The sequence below is a fragment of the Mirounga angustirostris genome, unplaced genomic scaffold (assembly GCF_029215605.1).
Source record: "Mirounga angustirostris isolate CCGP_5_RB_7025 unplaced genomic scaffold, mMirAng1.0.hap1 SCAF_9, whole genome shotgun sequence".
Lineage (NCBI taxonomy): Eukaryota > Metazoa > Chordata > Mammalia > Carnivora > Phocidae > Mirounga > Mirounga angustirostris.
In genome coordinates, this window is record NW_026991717.1 from 110,876,394 (window position 1) to 110,892,011 (window position 15,618).

The 15,618-nt window shown below is 35.0% G+C and overlaps 1 protein-coding gene across 14 annotated transcripts in view; it reads left to right on the forward strand.

Moving 5' to 3' along the window:
* The window catches only part of GPHN (gephyrin), a 624,049-nt gene that overhangs the window by 458,480 nt on the left and 149,951 nt on the right, over nucleotides 1-15,618 (forward strand). For all 14 annotated transcript variants that reach the window (XM_064571194.1, XM_064571187.1, XM_064571189.1 and 11 more), the window contains one exon: nucleotides 2,264-2,306. In XM_064571194.1, coding sequence (XP_064427264.1) covers nucleotides 2,264-2,306 — 43 coding nt within the window. The remainder of the gene's footprint in view (nucleotides 1-2,263; nucleotides 2,307-15,618) is intronic.

Below are 15,618 nucleotides of genomic sequence, written 5' to 3' on the forward strand. Positions count from 1 at the left end.
TGAAATCATTGATTTTAAGTGATTTCCCTCAATCTGGGTCAAATAGCCAATGTAATGTAAATGAAAAAACATTGGTTATACTGCTGTTAGCAATTTGTTCAGGAAACTGAATTGTTTTTTATCATCCAAATTTCTCTTCCCAAACCATGAAATATATAATTCTAAACTCAGGCACCACAAAGCAAGATTTGGGATTTTATCATTAAATTCATGCTATGAACAAATTTTTTTAATTTTTAAGCCACCTAAGGCAGGGAGAGGGAGAGGGATTTTTTAAATTGCTGTTTTGGTTTGGTTTGACTTTTTTTGGTAAAGCTAGCTAGTTCTTCACCACCATTTCCATTTAGATGTTATATAAATCTGTTGAAACATTTGATGAGACAATTTGAACTACTCATCTGAACTGCTCTGTTCTTTATAAATCTCTTGTTTCTATCCACACACTAGCTCCACTCTAGATTGGAAGGGCTTAAAGATGAACTCTGGAGGAATAGAGGCTACGACTTAAGAGTAACTATTACTGATCAAAGGAGCTGCTTTCCATTCGCAAACATTGCTTTGCGCTATGGGTTTGGGCTCCTTCTGTTTCTACATCTTGTTGAAGACTTTCTTGACTTCCATTTGACTTCTTTGAACTCTGTTTTTGTCTTTCAACATTTTCCCCTTTTTTTTCTTCTCTCTCCCAGATTTTTCTCACTCTGTTAGCTTTCTCTTGTGTTCCTTAAACTGCTTTTTAAAATGTAGTTTATCTCTTTATCAAGCTTGTCTATTAATTTGTCTATTAGTGTTTGTTTCTTTTCTCCTTTAAGGCTGTAGTAGTCTAGTTACACCTATTTTCATTCCATGGTGTGCAAACTTGGTTATTTATTTTGCAGCAAGTTCATTAGTGATTCTTACCCTCTTAGTATGAATTTTCAATAAGAAATAGCAGAACATTTTGCATTTGCATAATGTCCCCTTCTGTAAGCCCATACTTTCTTTTCTATTGTCTAGACTTACTTCCCCAAGCTTCTCTTTCTTCTTTTTCTTTTTCTCACTCTCGTGTCTTCCTCCCTGTATTTTTATTTCAAGTAGTCATTAATTTCCTTTCCCTTTGGCCCAGAATGGTTTTTCAATAAAACTTTTGAGTAAAAGAATATAAGAATATTATCTTTCAGATTAGCTTCTTCATTCTAGTATATTTAAAACTAATTAAATAATCTGGGCCAAAAGAGAATAACTTTAACATCTGGAATTATTTTTCCCTTTTTTTCCCTTTTTTTGGTGTGTGTGTGTGTGTGTGTGTTTTTCTTGTGTGTATGTCTGTGATTTTTTTTTATTATTGTTGTTGTTTCTTTAAACATTAACAATTGTTCTTTTCAGGGAAGGACAACCATAACCCACCCTAAGTTGCAACATTCCTTTCATAAGTTGTTTCATTACAATAGTAGATTGTGTTAAGCAATAGAAATTAATATGTTGTGTATATATATCCATTTGGGGCAAGCTGCTGTGGAGTGGGAAGAAGAGGTGTGCAGTTTAAGTACAATTTCCTCTGATATTAACAAATGTTAGTGCCATCCAACGTGGCTCTTGAATTCAACACTTATAACATTTAAAAGAATGTTCCGCTTTGACCTAAACTATTTGAATCAAAGCATAAGGGTTTCTGATTGATAAACTCTATATAAACACCTAAGAACTGATAAATAAATGAGTTCAATTTTATTGATTTCCAACACAGGCATCTTTCATTGCCCATATTTTATTTATAACCAATTATTTTAATAAGTAAATAAGTCATTGGAATCACACATAAATATTGTATAGAGGATTTCTGTTTTCCACTTATCAACATGTATAATTAAAAATTACTACAATGGAGTATTTTATTATAACTTTATTACTTGAATTACCTTACTAATCTAGTCAAGAGCTATCACAGTGCCTTAAGATTAGGGGTCTGTATTCATAGCTGAATATGTGGTAACTTATTTTTTTCCATATACTAATTTCAATGTACATCAATAAAAAAAATTGCCTTTGGTTTTGCTTCTGTCCCATTTATAATGTACCCCCAATTTTTTTCTAGAAGTCTGCTCTTTCTTTATAGTAAGGAAAAAATATGAAACAAATATAATATATTTTTACTAATATGTTATGATATCTGAGATATATTAAGCCTTTGCTCCTAAACCTCAGGAGCTTGCCCATTAAGTATGCATACATATCTGGCTATCTATGTTATGAGCCCTAAATTACTGAGTTTATGCTCTCTCTGCAGGTCCAGTCCAGGTGCAGCAGCAAGGAGAACATTCTCAGAGCCAGTAAGTATGTCATCATTTCAGATGGACTACTGAATTAAGAGTTTGCAGTCGACAGGAAGAAGAGCTAAAAATATTTTGGTGAAACAACGAAGAGCAATTGGGGACAGTTTATATAAAGAATATAAATGTTAGGGCTTTCACCTCCTAAAAATATTAGTATCAACATATTAGTGAATATTTCCCTCATTCCAACTGTTTCTGGAAGCTGACAACAGAATTTTAATAGCACTTCTAGTTAGGGTAGTAACGAGTTCCTCAATGATACTACAGTGAGAACCCTCTTTAATTGCCCCACTGCCAAAAAATATTTGAAAACAGACTTAACTGAAAATAATAACATAAATCCACAATAAGAATCTAACTTAAAAAAAGTAAGTGACTCCTGAAAGGAGTCATAATCATTTTGTAAATATGAATTCCTGAAATACCCTACCTTCATAAGCAGCATGTTTTAGAACATAGTGCCATGAACCAAGGATAAAGAAACCTTTGTTTTTTTGTTTGATCACTAATAACATTAACTTGAAGTCATCTAACTTTGTGTATTACTCATTTTACTATCCTATAAAAAGGAAATATAAATAGCTTTTCCTTACCTATATCCTTGAAATGATATAACATTGAAAGTTGTGCCTTAAAAGTTTTAGGATCCTAAAAGTATTATATAAATGCTAATAATTTAGTATTGTTTTCTGTCACTTAAAATTAATGATATCACCCTGTCTTCTCCCTGATCTTTATCAAGAGAAGTACAGGTGGACCATAACTAAATGGGTCTATTGGATACTTATACCACTGAGAATTTTAGTAAACAGAATGATTTATATTTCCAATAGAATGTCTGTATTGTTTAACAATAACAAAAGTAATTGGAGAACTTCAAATAGTTAAAAATTTCTGTTTTATTTTCTTTTCTTTACTGTAAGAATTTCTATTTCTGTGTTGTGAATCTGTTATGTTAGCTTGAAACCCTTGAGTTGGTAGGCAAGCACACTGCAATTGTTTGCCCAGGACGTTTATGTTAGAGTTGTATAAAAATAAATTCAAACAACATGTTTAACTATACTACTGTAGGTTTCCACAATATTTGACAGACATGTGAATCTGAGGGAGGCTCTTCAATACAAGAGACGTAACGTTCTGTAATCCCTTACTAAGACCTAAGGTTGAGAAACCTGTGTCAGGGGAGTAATGATAGAATATTCACTAAAATAAAACAATACAGATAAGTGAACTTTAAAAATGACATTTTGGGATGATTAGTGTATGATTTCCATTTATTGTTGATCCTGAGATGATGATGGATCATTGATAGTGATTATGATGATTAGGAACAAAAATAATTTCTTACTGACAACAGATTTCTTTGTATTCTCTTACACCTTTATCATGGATCTCTTTGTTATTAGAACTGTCTTTTATTTCAGTTATGTTCTTACTGGCTTGTAGGCTATTAACCACTTTGGATGGACATCAGAGTTGTCCAGGTTTCCCTGATCATGTTTTCTTACTGTGAAATAGTCACGTACATGGTCCGTATAGCCATTTAGATCCATGTAGAGAGCCCATCCAACTTCGTAGCCTCTCTGTAAGTTTAAGGTCTTTCCTCTCAACCCCACTTTAGTAACTCATACTCATGCCACTAGCCATACCCAGGATTCTTTCATCACCATGAGCTGTTCTAACTCTGAACTTCTTAACTTCAATATCTCATTGCTTATTTAGTCTACTTTAATCACCCTTAGTTTCTTCCTTTGCCATGAACTATTAATGTTGCAGTCATGTAGATCCTATTAACAGTTCCTCATTCTCTCAGTGTTATGTTCTGCCTTTATTCTTTTGGACCCTTTCCCCCACTGCATGAATTATCCATTCCCCTTGTTTTCCTAGAAAATTCTTTTTTTTTCCTTTTCAAACATGTTTTATTTTATAATGATGCATAAACAAATTCTTATAGAAGAGCCAAATAATACAGAAATATAGAGACTAAGTGTAAATTTCCTCTTTATCTGCTCATCCCACAATATCACTCTTTCCACTATAGACAACAACTATTTTCAGCTTGGTCTGTGCTGCCACAGATCTTTTTTTCTGTGCATATCTATTTTATACATGTATATGTACATACACCATTTTTGTTTGTTTGTATGTTTGTTTCAAGTTCTTATTTAATTTCTAGTTAGTTAACATATAGGGTAATATTGGTTCCAGGAGTAGAATTTAGTGATTTATCACTTACATATAACACCCAGTGCTCATCACAACAAGTGCCCTCCTTAATATCCATCACCCATTTAAGCTATACCTCACCAAACTCCCCTCCATCAACCCTCAGTTTGTTCTCTCTACTTAAGAGTTTCTTATGGCTTGCCTCCCTCACTCCCCCCTCCTTCCCCTGTGTTCATCTGTTTTGTTTCTTAAATTCCACATATGAGTGAGATCATATGATAACAGTCTTTCTCTAACTTGTTTCACTTAGCATAATACACTTTAGCTCCATCCATGTCATTGCAGAGGCAAGATTTCATTCTTTTTTGGTGTCTGAGTAATAGTCCATTGTATACGTATACCACATATTCTTTATCCATTCATCAGTTGATGGACATTTGGGCTCTTTCCATAATTTGGCTATTGTAGATAATGCTATAAACATCAGGGTGCATGTGTCCCTTTGAATCAGTATTCTTGTATCCTTTGATTAAATACCTAGTAGGGCAATTACTGGGTCATAGGGTAGTTCTATTTTTAACTTTTTGAGGAACCTCCATACTGTTTTCCAGAGTGGCTGCACCAGTTTGTATTCCCACCAACAGTGAAAGAGGGTTTCCCGGTCTCCGTATCCTCACTGTTGTTTCTTGTGTTGTTAATTTTAACCATTCTAACAGGTGTGAAGTGATATTTCATAGTAGTTTTGATTTGTATTTCCCTGATGATGAGTGATGTTGAGCTAGAAAATTCTTAGTTATCCTTCAAGACTCAGTTCAAGTGTGAGCTCCTCCGTGACGTGTTTTCTGAAATCCCCCTAGGCAAGGTAATTATAACTAATTCTTCTTGTATACCCATCCTATCCCTTGTACTTTAATCATTTTTTCATTTATATACTTAATTACCTATTTTCAAGGAAAACATTTCCAAAATGTAGCCACGGTAAAGAAAATTATACAAGCATACCTCAGAGATATTTCAGGTTTGGTCCCAAACTACCACAATAAAGTGAATCAATTTTTTAAATTTCCCAGTGCATATAAAAGTTATGTTTATACTATACTGTAGACTAGTAAGTGTGCAATAGCTTTATGTCTAAAAAACAATGTATATACTTTAATTAAAAAGTACTTTATTGCTAAAAAAAAAATGCTAACTGTCCTCTAAGCTTTCAGCAAGTTGTAATCACCACAGATCACCATAACAAATATATAATAAACAAATATATATAATATAACAAATAAAATCATATAATAATGATGAAAAAGTTTGAAATATTGAAATAATTACCAAATGTAACACAGAGACATGAATTGAGCAATGCTGTTGGAAAAATGGTGCCAATAGACTTGCTCAATGCAGAGTTGCTATATACTTTCAATTTGTTTTAAAAAAAAACACACAGTATCTGCAAAGCACAAAAGAATGACATTCAATAAAACAAGTTATGCCTGTAATCAACTTCTTTTTTAGCATATATAAAAATTTGTCAAAACAAAACATCAATAGATCCTAGAGAAAGGAAAAAAGTTATACTTAACTTTTTTTTTTTTTTAGTTATACTTAACTTTTAAGATTTAGAACTTGGAGTTCATCTAGAATTGTCGAAGGAGGACTTAACTTTGGTAATGTTTTTCTAAGTAAGAGGTAACTTTCCTTTGGCTCCTCAAAAAAATTATCAAAACAACCTGTTGATAATAAACCTGAGTTTATTCTTCCCATGATCTTTTAGGGTTCCCAGCCCAATTCAGACTTGGGGGTGTCCCCCCACATACAATACCAAACAATTCTCAGACACCAGCAGAATGTCCATGAATTCAACTCAATTCTGATACTGTCTACCCAGAAATAGCATCAGAGTCCACAGGTTAAGGATTCAGTCCTACAAAACTGCCTTCCATAATTCCACTTAAGATGCTAGTCACAAGCCCCACGCTATTACTTGCGCTTCTGAAAACCAGTTACAGGTTAGAGGTGCCAGCAACCTCCTCCTTAGGTTCTATTAATTTTCTAGAGTGTCCTGCAGAACTCAGGGAAACACTTTCATTTACTAGTTTATTAAAAGATATGATAAAGGATACATCAACAGCCAGATGAAGAGAAACATAGGGCAGGGCCTAGAACAAAGGAGCTTCTGCCCTTCTGGAGCCTGGGGCCTTGCTCAGTGGCATGTGGAAGCATTCTGGTTCCCCAAGCATGGAAGCTCTCCATAAAAGAAGGGCCAAAAAGTTCTTCTTCTTGGGTTTTTAATGGAGACTTCATTACATAGTCATGATTGACTAAGTCATTGGCAACTGGCTGATTCAACCTGCAATCCCTCTCCCTCCCCAGAGGTTGAGGGGTGGGACTGAAAGTTCCAACCCTCTAATCACATGGTTGATCCTCCTGGCAGTCAGTCTCCTGCCCTTGGGTGGGGTCCAAAAGTCACCATCATTAATAATAAGATACTCATTTCATCTTAAGGCTCTGAGGTATTTTTAGGAACTGTGGATGAAGACCAAATATATCTGAGAAATATATTTTATCTGAATGACCAAATATATATTTCTTATAAATTTTTAAATCACATATGATATGGGAAAATACCACTAGAATAAAGTTAATAGTCTCAACTAAACTTTCTCAGAAAAGGAAATGCAAATGCAAGATATTTATGAGATTTTGAAGTTTGATTTAAAGCAGATCTTTTAATATGGACCTTAGTTAAAATTAAATAGGGATCATATATAATCATCAAGGAATCATGGACACAGCAAGGCAAGGGATTCTGAGAGTCTTGGTATGTAAATTGTCTTTTGATACTTTCTGTTTAAGAGGTTTCTAGAATGAGTAATAAAGTTATTTACAACTTCTGTCTTATAAGGGAGGGTTTTCTGGAATAGTGAAGTTATGTTAATAAAGACAATGTAATAGTAATGCCATGCTAATAAGACAGTAAGTTGTGTGGTTATAGATGATTTCAGGTATCAAGGTTCTCCTTGTGGCCAGTCTTCAGCCTGACATCTGAGAGTGTGATCAAGCAATCAACACAGACCTTCACTAAGGAATCACAATAGTAAATCAACTACTAAAGAAGTTGTTTCAGTCTTCATAAGTGCCAAGTTTCCCTGTATTTTGTTGTTGTTGTTGGGTGACTGATGATTGAATCAGTTATCAAAAATCTCCCAACAAAAAAAAAACAGCACCAGTTGGTTTCACTGGTAAATTTTACCAAACCTTTAAAGAAAAATTAATGCCAGTCCTTCTCAAACTCATCCAAAAAACTGAAGTAAAGGGGATACTCCCAAACTCATTTTACAAGGCCAGGTTGTAAAAGGTTGAAAATATTTCCTCTAAGATGAGGAACAAGACAGTGGTGCCCATTCTCACCACTCTTATTTAACATAGTACTGGAAGTCCTAACTGGAGCAATCAGGCAAGAAAAATAAATAAACATCAGAATTAGAAAAGAAGTAAAATTGTCTCTATTTGCAAGTGACATGATTTTATATTTAGAAAAACTCCACCAAAAACTGTTAGAACTAATCAATGAATTCAGTAAAGTTGTTAAGGTACAAAATTAACTTACAAAACTTAGTAGCATTTCTAAATAATAACAGTGAATTATCTGAAAAAGAAATAAAATAATCCCATTTATACTAGCATCAAAAAAAAAAATACTTAGGAATAAATTTAGCCAAAATAAATTTTCACCAAGGAGGTGAAAGATCTCTATACTGAAAATTATAACACATTGTTGAAAGAAATTGAAGGAGATACAAATAAATGGAGAGGTATCCCATGGTCATGGAGTGGAAGAACTGATAGTAATAAAATACCCGTACTACCTATAGTGATCTATAGATTCAGTGCAATCTCTATCAAGATTCCAGTGGAATTTTTTATGGAGTACTTTTTTTCCCCCCAGTGTTTTGGGGTTTTTTTTATTTGATTTTATTATGTTGTGTTAGTCACCATACAATACATCATTAGTTTTTGATGTAGTGATCCATGACTCACTGTTTTCATATAACACACAGTGCTCTATGCAGTACATGCCCTCCATAATACCCATCACCAGGCTAACCCATCCCCCCACCCCCTCTCCCCTAAAACCCTCAGTTTGTTTCTCAGAGTCCATAGTCTCTCATGGTTCATCTCTCCCTCCAATCCCCCCCCCTTTATTTTTCCCTTCCTTCTCCTAATGTCCTCCATGCTATTCCTTATGTTCCACAAATAAGTGAAACCATATGATAATTGACTTTCTGTGCTTGACTTATTTCACTTAACATAATCTCCTCCAGTCCCATCCATGTTGATGTAAAAGTTTGGGTGTTCATCCTTTCTGATGGCTGAGTAATATTCCATTGTATATATGGACGAATCTTCTTTAGCCATTCATCTGTTGAAGGGCATCTCAGCTCTTTCCACAGTTTGGCTATTGCGGACATTGCTGCTATGAACATTGGGGTGCCTATGGCCCTTCTTTTCACTACATCTGTGTCTTTGGGGTAAATACCCAAAAAACAAATAATCAAGTCAAAAAATGGGCAGAAGACATGAACAGACACTTCTCCAAAGAAGACATACAAATGGCTAACAGACACGTGAAAAATGTTCATCATTATTAGCCATTAGGGAAATTCAAATCAAAACCACATTTAGATACCACCTTACACCAGTTAGAATGGCAAAAATTGACAAGGCAAGAAACAACAAATGTTGGAGAGGTTATGGAGAAAGGGGGATCCTCTTACACTGTTGGTGGGAATGCAAGTTGGTACAGCCACTTTGCAAAACAGTGTGGAGGTTCCTCCAAAAATTAAAATAGAGCTACCCTATGACCCAGCAATTGTACTACTGGGTATTTACCCCAAAGACACAGATGTAGTGGAATTTTTTAGAGTAGAAGACAAAATGCTAAAATGTATATGGAACCACAAAAGACCTCAAATAGCGAAAGCTATCCTGAGAAAGAAGAACAAAGAGGGCGGCATCACTTCCTGGTTTCAAGCTGTATTAGAAAGCTATGGTAATCAAAACAGTGTGGTACTGACATTAAAACAGACACATAGACCAGTGAAACAGAAACAAGAGCCCCCAAATAAACCCATGCATATGTAGTCCATTAATATTTGACAAGGGAGTCAAGAATACTTGATGGAGAAAAGATAGTCTTTTAAGATAAATGGCGCTGAGAAAATTGAATAATATGTGAAAAAGAATGAAACTTGACACCTGTCTTAAAGCACTTACAAAAATTAACTCAAAATGGATTAAAGACTTAAATGTAAGACCTGAAACCATGAAACTCCAAGAGGAAAACATAGGAAAAAAGCTCCTTTATATGGGTCTTGGCAATGATTTTTTTTTGGATGTGCCACCTAAGGATAAGCAACAAAATAAAAAAAAAATTTTTAAATGGGACATCAAACTAAAAATGTTCTGCACAGCAAAAGAAACTATCAAGAAAATGAAAAGACAACACATGGAATGGGGAAAAAATGAAAACATGTATCTGATAAGGGGTTAATATACAAAATATATGAAAAACTCATGCAACTCAATACAAAAGTAACAATAATAATCCAGTTTTTAAAGTGGACAGAGGACCTGAATAAACACTTTTCCAAAGAAGATATACAAATGGCCAACAGGTACATGAAAAAGCACTCAACATTTAGTAACCTTAAGGAAAAATATTCAAGACCACAATGAGATATCACCTCATGCCTGTTAGAATGGTTATCATCAAAAAGATAAGACATAACAAATGCTAGAGAGGATGTGGAGAAAAGGGAACCATGTATACTGTTGGTACGACTGGTATAGCCACTATGAATAAACAGTATGGAGGATTTTGACTCTTTTTTGTTTTTTGTAGTCATAAGTGTTTTTTTTAATTTATTTTTTATTATGTTTATGTTAGTCACCATATAGTACCTCATTAGTTTTTGATGTAGTGTTCCATGATTCATTGTTTGCTTATAACACCCAGTGCTCTACTGGATTTTGACTCTTAAATCAAAACCCATTTTTCCTACTTTTTTTAAAATTAAGTTATCCAACAGTCTTTTTTTCTGAGAAAAGAGACAGATGGGCTAAAATGGACTGTGGATGATGATGGGGACTTTACTGAAAGCAGCCATCAACCTACCAAGATAATAAGTTCCTGTCCAGTTTGCAGGTAGCCAGCAAGCTTTTGTACCACAAATGCAGTACCAGTCATTGGGGAGCACCCAATGATCTAATTTTGGTCAATATACCCCTCTGTGCTTGTCAAATATGTTATAACATTTTGGAGCCACTAGTCAGGAGTAAATTGGTGCCAACAATAAAATGTAAACTATTGAGATTATTTGTAGATCTAAAACAGAAGAGATTTATATATAGTGCCTTACTTGTAAGATGTATAAAAGTGAGGCAGCATCCAAATAATACATCATTGTTTCCTAGTTCTTTTGCAAGTTCTATTTCTGTTAAAGTTTGGTTACAAAAGCTGGTTCCCACCAAAAAATCCCTGAGAACCTTCTCATCTAGGTATGATCTACAGGGAGTTTTGGATTTCCATCTGTCTAAACTATTATGTAGTTTGTCATCTGAAAAAGTCACCTAATAGTTGAGTCCAGTTACCCAGGAAAGCAACTGATTCATTACAAGGATGTGGAACCAAAAATATCTGGATGGCTACCAAAGAAAAATGTGTATAAAACCAGTTTGGTTGTATGCTTTAGCTAGTTCACAAGTAAATAATAGCTGGGTACTAGACACATACCAATGAATGATTAAGGAAGTAAAGAGCAATATTAAGAATAGGGCAATATAGATGACACAGTTAAGAGAATCCTTAAACTGGGGAGGTGGAGTTAGAGGTGGGTGGGAACAACAACGAAAATAAAGAACCAAAGAACACATTAAAGCCTGGCAGTCAGTTGTCTTGTTCCATGGATCTTGGGTAGAAGGTCTCTGCATTTCATGTGGTCAAAGGTTTTGGGTAGAAGATGTCTCTTTCAGAGAACTGTCTGCTTCTACAGGGTTCCTAAAAACACCCCAGCTTAAGATCTTCCATAAATTCAAGAATGTATTATTCCTCTTCAAGACATGAATACAGGGATCAAATCTTATGGGGTTCTGTTGCTGTGCTCATTGCTGACAGTACCTTATAAGGTCCTTTCCAGTGGGCCTCAGAGCTGCCTTTCCCTGATGTCTCTTAGAAAAAAGACCATGTCCCTGGGTTTTAGGTCATGCAATGGTTGTTTAGAAGGGTATTGAGGAAAGACAACTCATACCTATTTATGAGACTTGGTGGATAGCAGGAATAATCCCATGCAATATTTTGCTCTATCTGCTTGCACATGTGGAATTTAGAATTAAAGGTATGATATTCCTAGATGTGTGGACTGGCTCATTACTAATTCATGGGGGAGAGCTGATGAACCCCAGAAAGCCTTGATCTCATTGGCATTGAGGATAATACCTTAGACCATGGAAGTTCAAGAGTCTCTTAAGAATTTAACTAATTTAATTTTCAAAATTATGTTTGTTCTCTCTGCCTTTCCTAAAGATTGGGGGTGAGACTGACAATAAGTTTTTTACTAAGTGGCAGGGCTTTACAAAACTCTTTAATAATAGGCCCAGTAAAATGGATGCCTCCATTACTAGAGAGGTCAGTATTCCCCAGGATGGGTACACAAAATCAAGGAAATTTTGCTACTGTTAGGGTTGTAGCTCTCTGTCAAGAAAAGGCTTCAAACATCCCAAGAACAAGCAAAGAATGACCAAGACATATACAAAACCCACTATAGAGAATAGTGTTATATGATCCATTTGAAGGTCTTTAAGGGGGCCCTGAGGTTTGGGCATTTGTCCATGTTCCACCCTTAGTTTTTACCAGGATTATGTTGGTGACAGATGAAATATAGTAAAGCTTTCCTATCAATATTAATTATGTACATTGGCAAATTTGTTCTTTCACTGGTGGGTAATTTCATGTAAAATTTTTACAAGATTACATTTGAGGTCTTTCAATGCTACTAAATAACCAATAGTCAATTTACATTCAGAATTCTCCCAGTACCTCTTTTCTGACTCTGGAGCTGATTGTTGGCATTCTGTAATAGAGGCTTTGAACTCTCTTTGCTTTTAAACTGAAGACTTGGTCCTTGGGATATTCTAATGGCTATAATCTTAGTGAAGGCTGTTGGTCTGGCATGATTAACAAAGGATTTCCTTTAGCCTCTATATTATCTCCTTTTGTTGAGCTCCTATTTTATAATAGCCACTTCCTCAAGAAGCATTAGAGCACTTAAAAGTTCTATAAATTGCTAACCATTCTTAATGGGGATTCCTTCTGAGGTCAAAGCCCACCTTGTTTCCAAAGCATTTCAAAATCGTGGAGTAACGCCAAAGCTTATCTACTATTAGTGCATATATTAACCCTCTTACCTATAGCTAACTGAAACGTCCATTGTGCTAACTTGAGTTCTGCCACCTGGGCAGATTTGCCTCTGGCAAAGGATCATATTCTAGAGATGAAGTTTTATGATAATAAGGTGGGAAGTTATTGAAGAGCTAATTTTAATTCACAAAAGCCCTGTTCATGTTTGGCATCCAAGGAAGAGGTTCAGTTTCCAAGAACTTGGTTAAGTCTTATTTTGGCATGGCAAATTCAGAAAAGTTGAAAACTTACTGCCTGCAATAAGTCTGTGAGACTCAGGAATCTCTTTAATTATCTCTTAGATACTGTCATGGGAAAGTTTCATAAAGTCCATACTGTCAGGAGTAGGAATTTACTTTCTTGAGATAAAGCATATTCTAGGTAATGACCTTATAGACAAAATTGTAACTTCTCTTTGGAAACTTTATTCTCTTTGTGAGTTAAAACTGTTTCTCTTTCTCCATCCTATACTACTCCAATTTCCTTCTGCTCCATCTCTCCCTCTGCTCCACTCCTTTTCCCTTTTGGCTGGCCAGAAACTTCTTTTCTAAAATTGCCATGCCAAAATAAGAGGGTTAGTGGAAGGGATGGGGTGGCTAGGTGATAGACATTGGGGAGGGTATGTGCTATGGTGAGCACTGTGAATTGTGTAAGACTGATGAATCACAGACCTGTACCTCTGAAACAAATAATAACATTATATGTTAAAAAAAGAAGAAGATAGTAGGAAGGGGAAATTGGAGGGGGAGATGAACCTTGAGAGACTATGGACTCTGAGAAACAAACTGAGGGTTCTAGAGGGGAGGGGTGGGGGATGGGTTAGCCTGGCGATGGGTATTAAAGAGGGCACATATTGAATGGAGCACTGGGTGTTATACGCAAACAATGAATCATGGAACACTACATCAAAAACTAATGATGTAATGTATGGGGATTAACATAAGAATAAAAAAGAAAACTAATGATGTAACGTATGGTGATTAACATAACATAAAATAATATTTAAAAAAAAGAATTAATGGGTTGGGTCTTTCAAGAAGTTCCTAGAATTAATAATAAAAGTATTTGTAAGTTTTATCTTCTCAAGCAGTGGTTTTCTGGATTAATAAAGTTGTGTTGATAAAGACATAAAATAGTAAAGTCATTTCAATTCTGACTATAATGTAATAGCCAACAGTACTTATTTGGCAGAAATATCCCTAAAATGCAAAATAATTTATCTGCGCCCTAACTTGGTGCCTAAAAGAAGGCATCCTTCTTCATTTAACTATGTATAAAATTGTATGCTAATTTCTGGAGATTCTTATTTGAACACACTATATAATAAGTAAAACAGAGGCTTCAGGTTTTGGGTTATATAAAAACAGAATTGACTTTCTCCTTTGAATTAATTAAGTGATTTTACTACTTTAGCAGCAAAAAACTAGAATAATGATTCAGTTGAGACACTATTCAAGTAAGGGATTCCCCATGGCTGGATTTAAAACTGACTCAGCATTGCTTTCCTTTTCAAACCACTCTTTTTTCCAAATTGTTTTGCCAGTTCTCAAAGAATGGCACATTTATCTAGGTCTCTAATGGTCTTTTAATTTTAAAATAATTTTATATTAAGGACATGTTTACTTGAAGGCATTACTATTTTGTTGGAGACACTCATTATATAATAGAACAGGGTTCATTGGGATGCAAATAAGATAAATATTCATTAAAATTCTTACCAGAACTGTTAAGTGAAAAGTTTTAGGTATTTCGTTTATCTGCAGCTCCTAACTTTCTGTAAGACTTTGCTTTTCCTACTTTATGTGTAAAAGTTTGCTAGTCTTATAGTAATCGACTGAACTTTATGATTTTTATGGTTCTGCTCTCCCTCTCCCTCTCTAAAATAAACAAAGAAACAAATAAACAAACCCAATACAAATATTAAGGACATATTAAGGAAAAATTATGGAAATTAAGGAAATATAAACAGAAGAAGCAGTTAAGAAAAAGGCTTTCTGTCATCTTCCAAATCTGAACCAAGTGTCTCTCTTATGTTTTCCTCTAGTACTCTGTAGTTCTTTTACTTTATTGCAAGCCCATTTATAGTTGAGTGCTTTTCTGCCTTCTCCACTTATTCCCTCCACTCCCCCCTAAGCTCCTTGCAGTAACTCATCTGTCTTGTTCACTCGTACTGTTCCCAGGAACTCTCAGCAAATGGGATGAATTGGTGAGTGAGTAAATAAATGAAAAGAAAACCCTGGGCAAGCAGAGCAAGGAAGTGACGACAAAATATCTAGAGTAAGAAAAGAGAATGGGAGCAGAGAAGGAAAACAATAAACATTAGCAAAAGCATTAATCTTTTTGTTACCAATACTGTTTTTTCTTAACTGCTCCTTCTGTTTAAATTATTTCATGTTTCATTCTGGCCTGTATTATTCCTTCATTCATTCTCACTACTGTCACCAAATTCACAACCTTTTGCCTAAAGTATATTATCATACTTTTTGGTTCTAGTCTTATGCTTTTCAACTTACCCTAGATAGATAAGTCTTGTAGTTAAATTTCTTGCACCAAAAACATGAAGTTTTGGGGGTGCCTGGGTGGCTCAGTCAGTTGAGTGGCCAGTTCTTGATTTTGGCTCAAGTCATGATCTTGGGGTTGTAGGATCAAGCCCCACCTCAGGCTCTGTGCTGGGTGTGGAGCCTGCTTGGG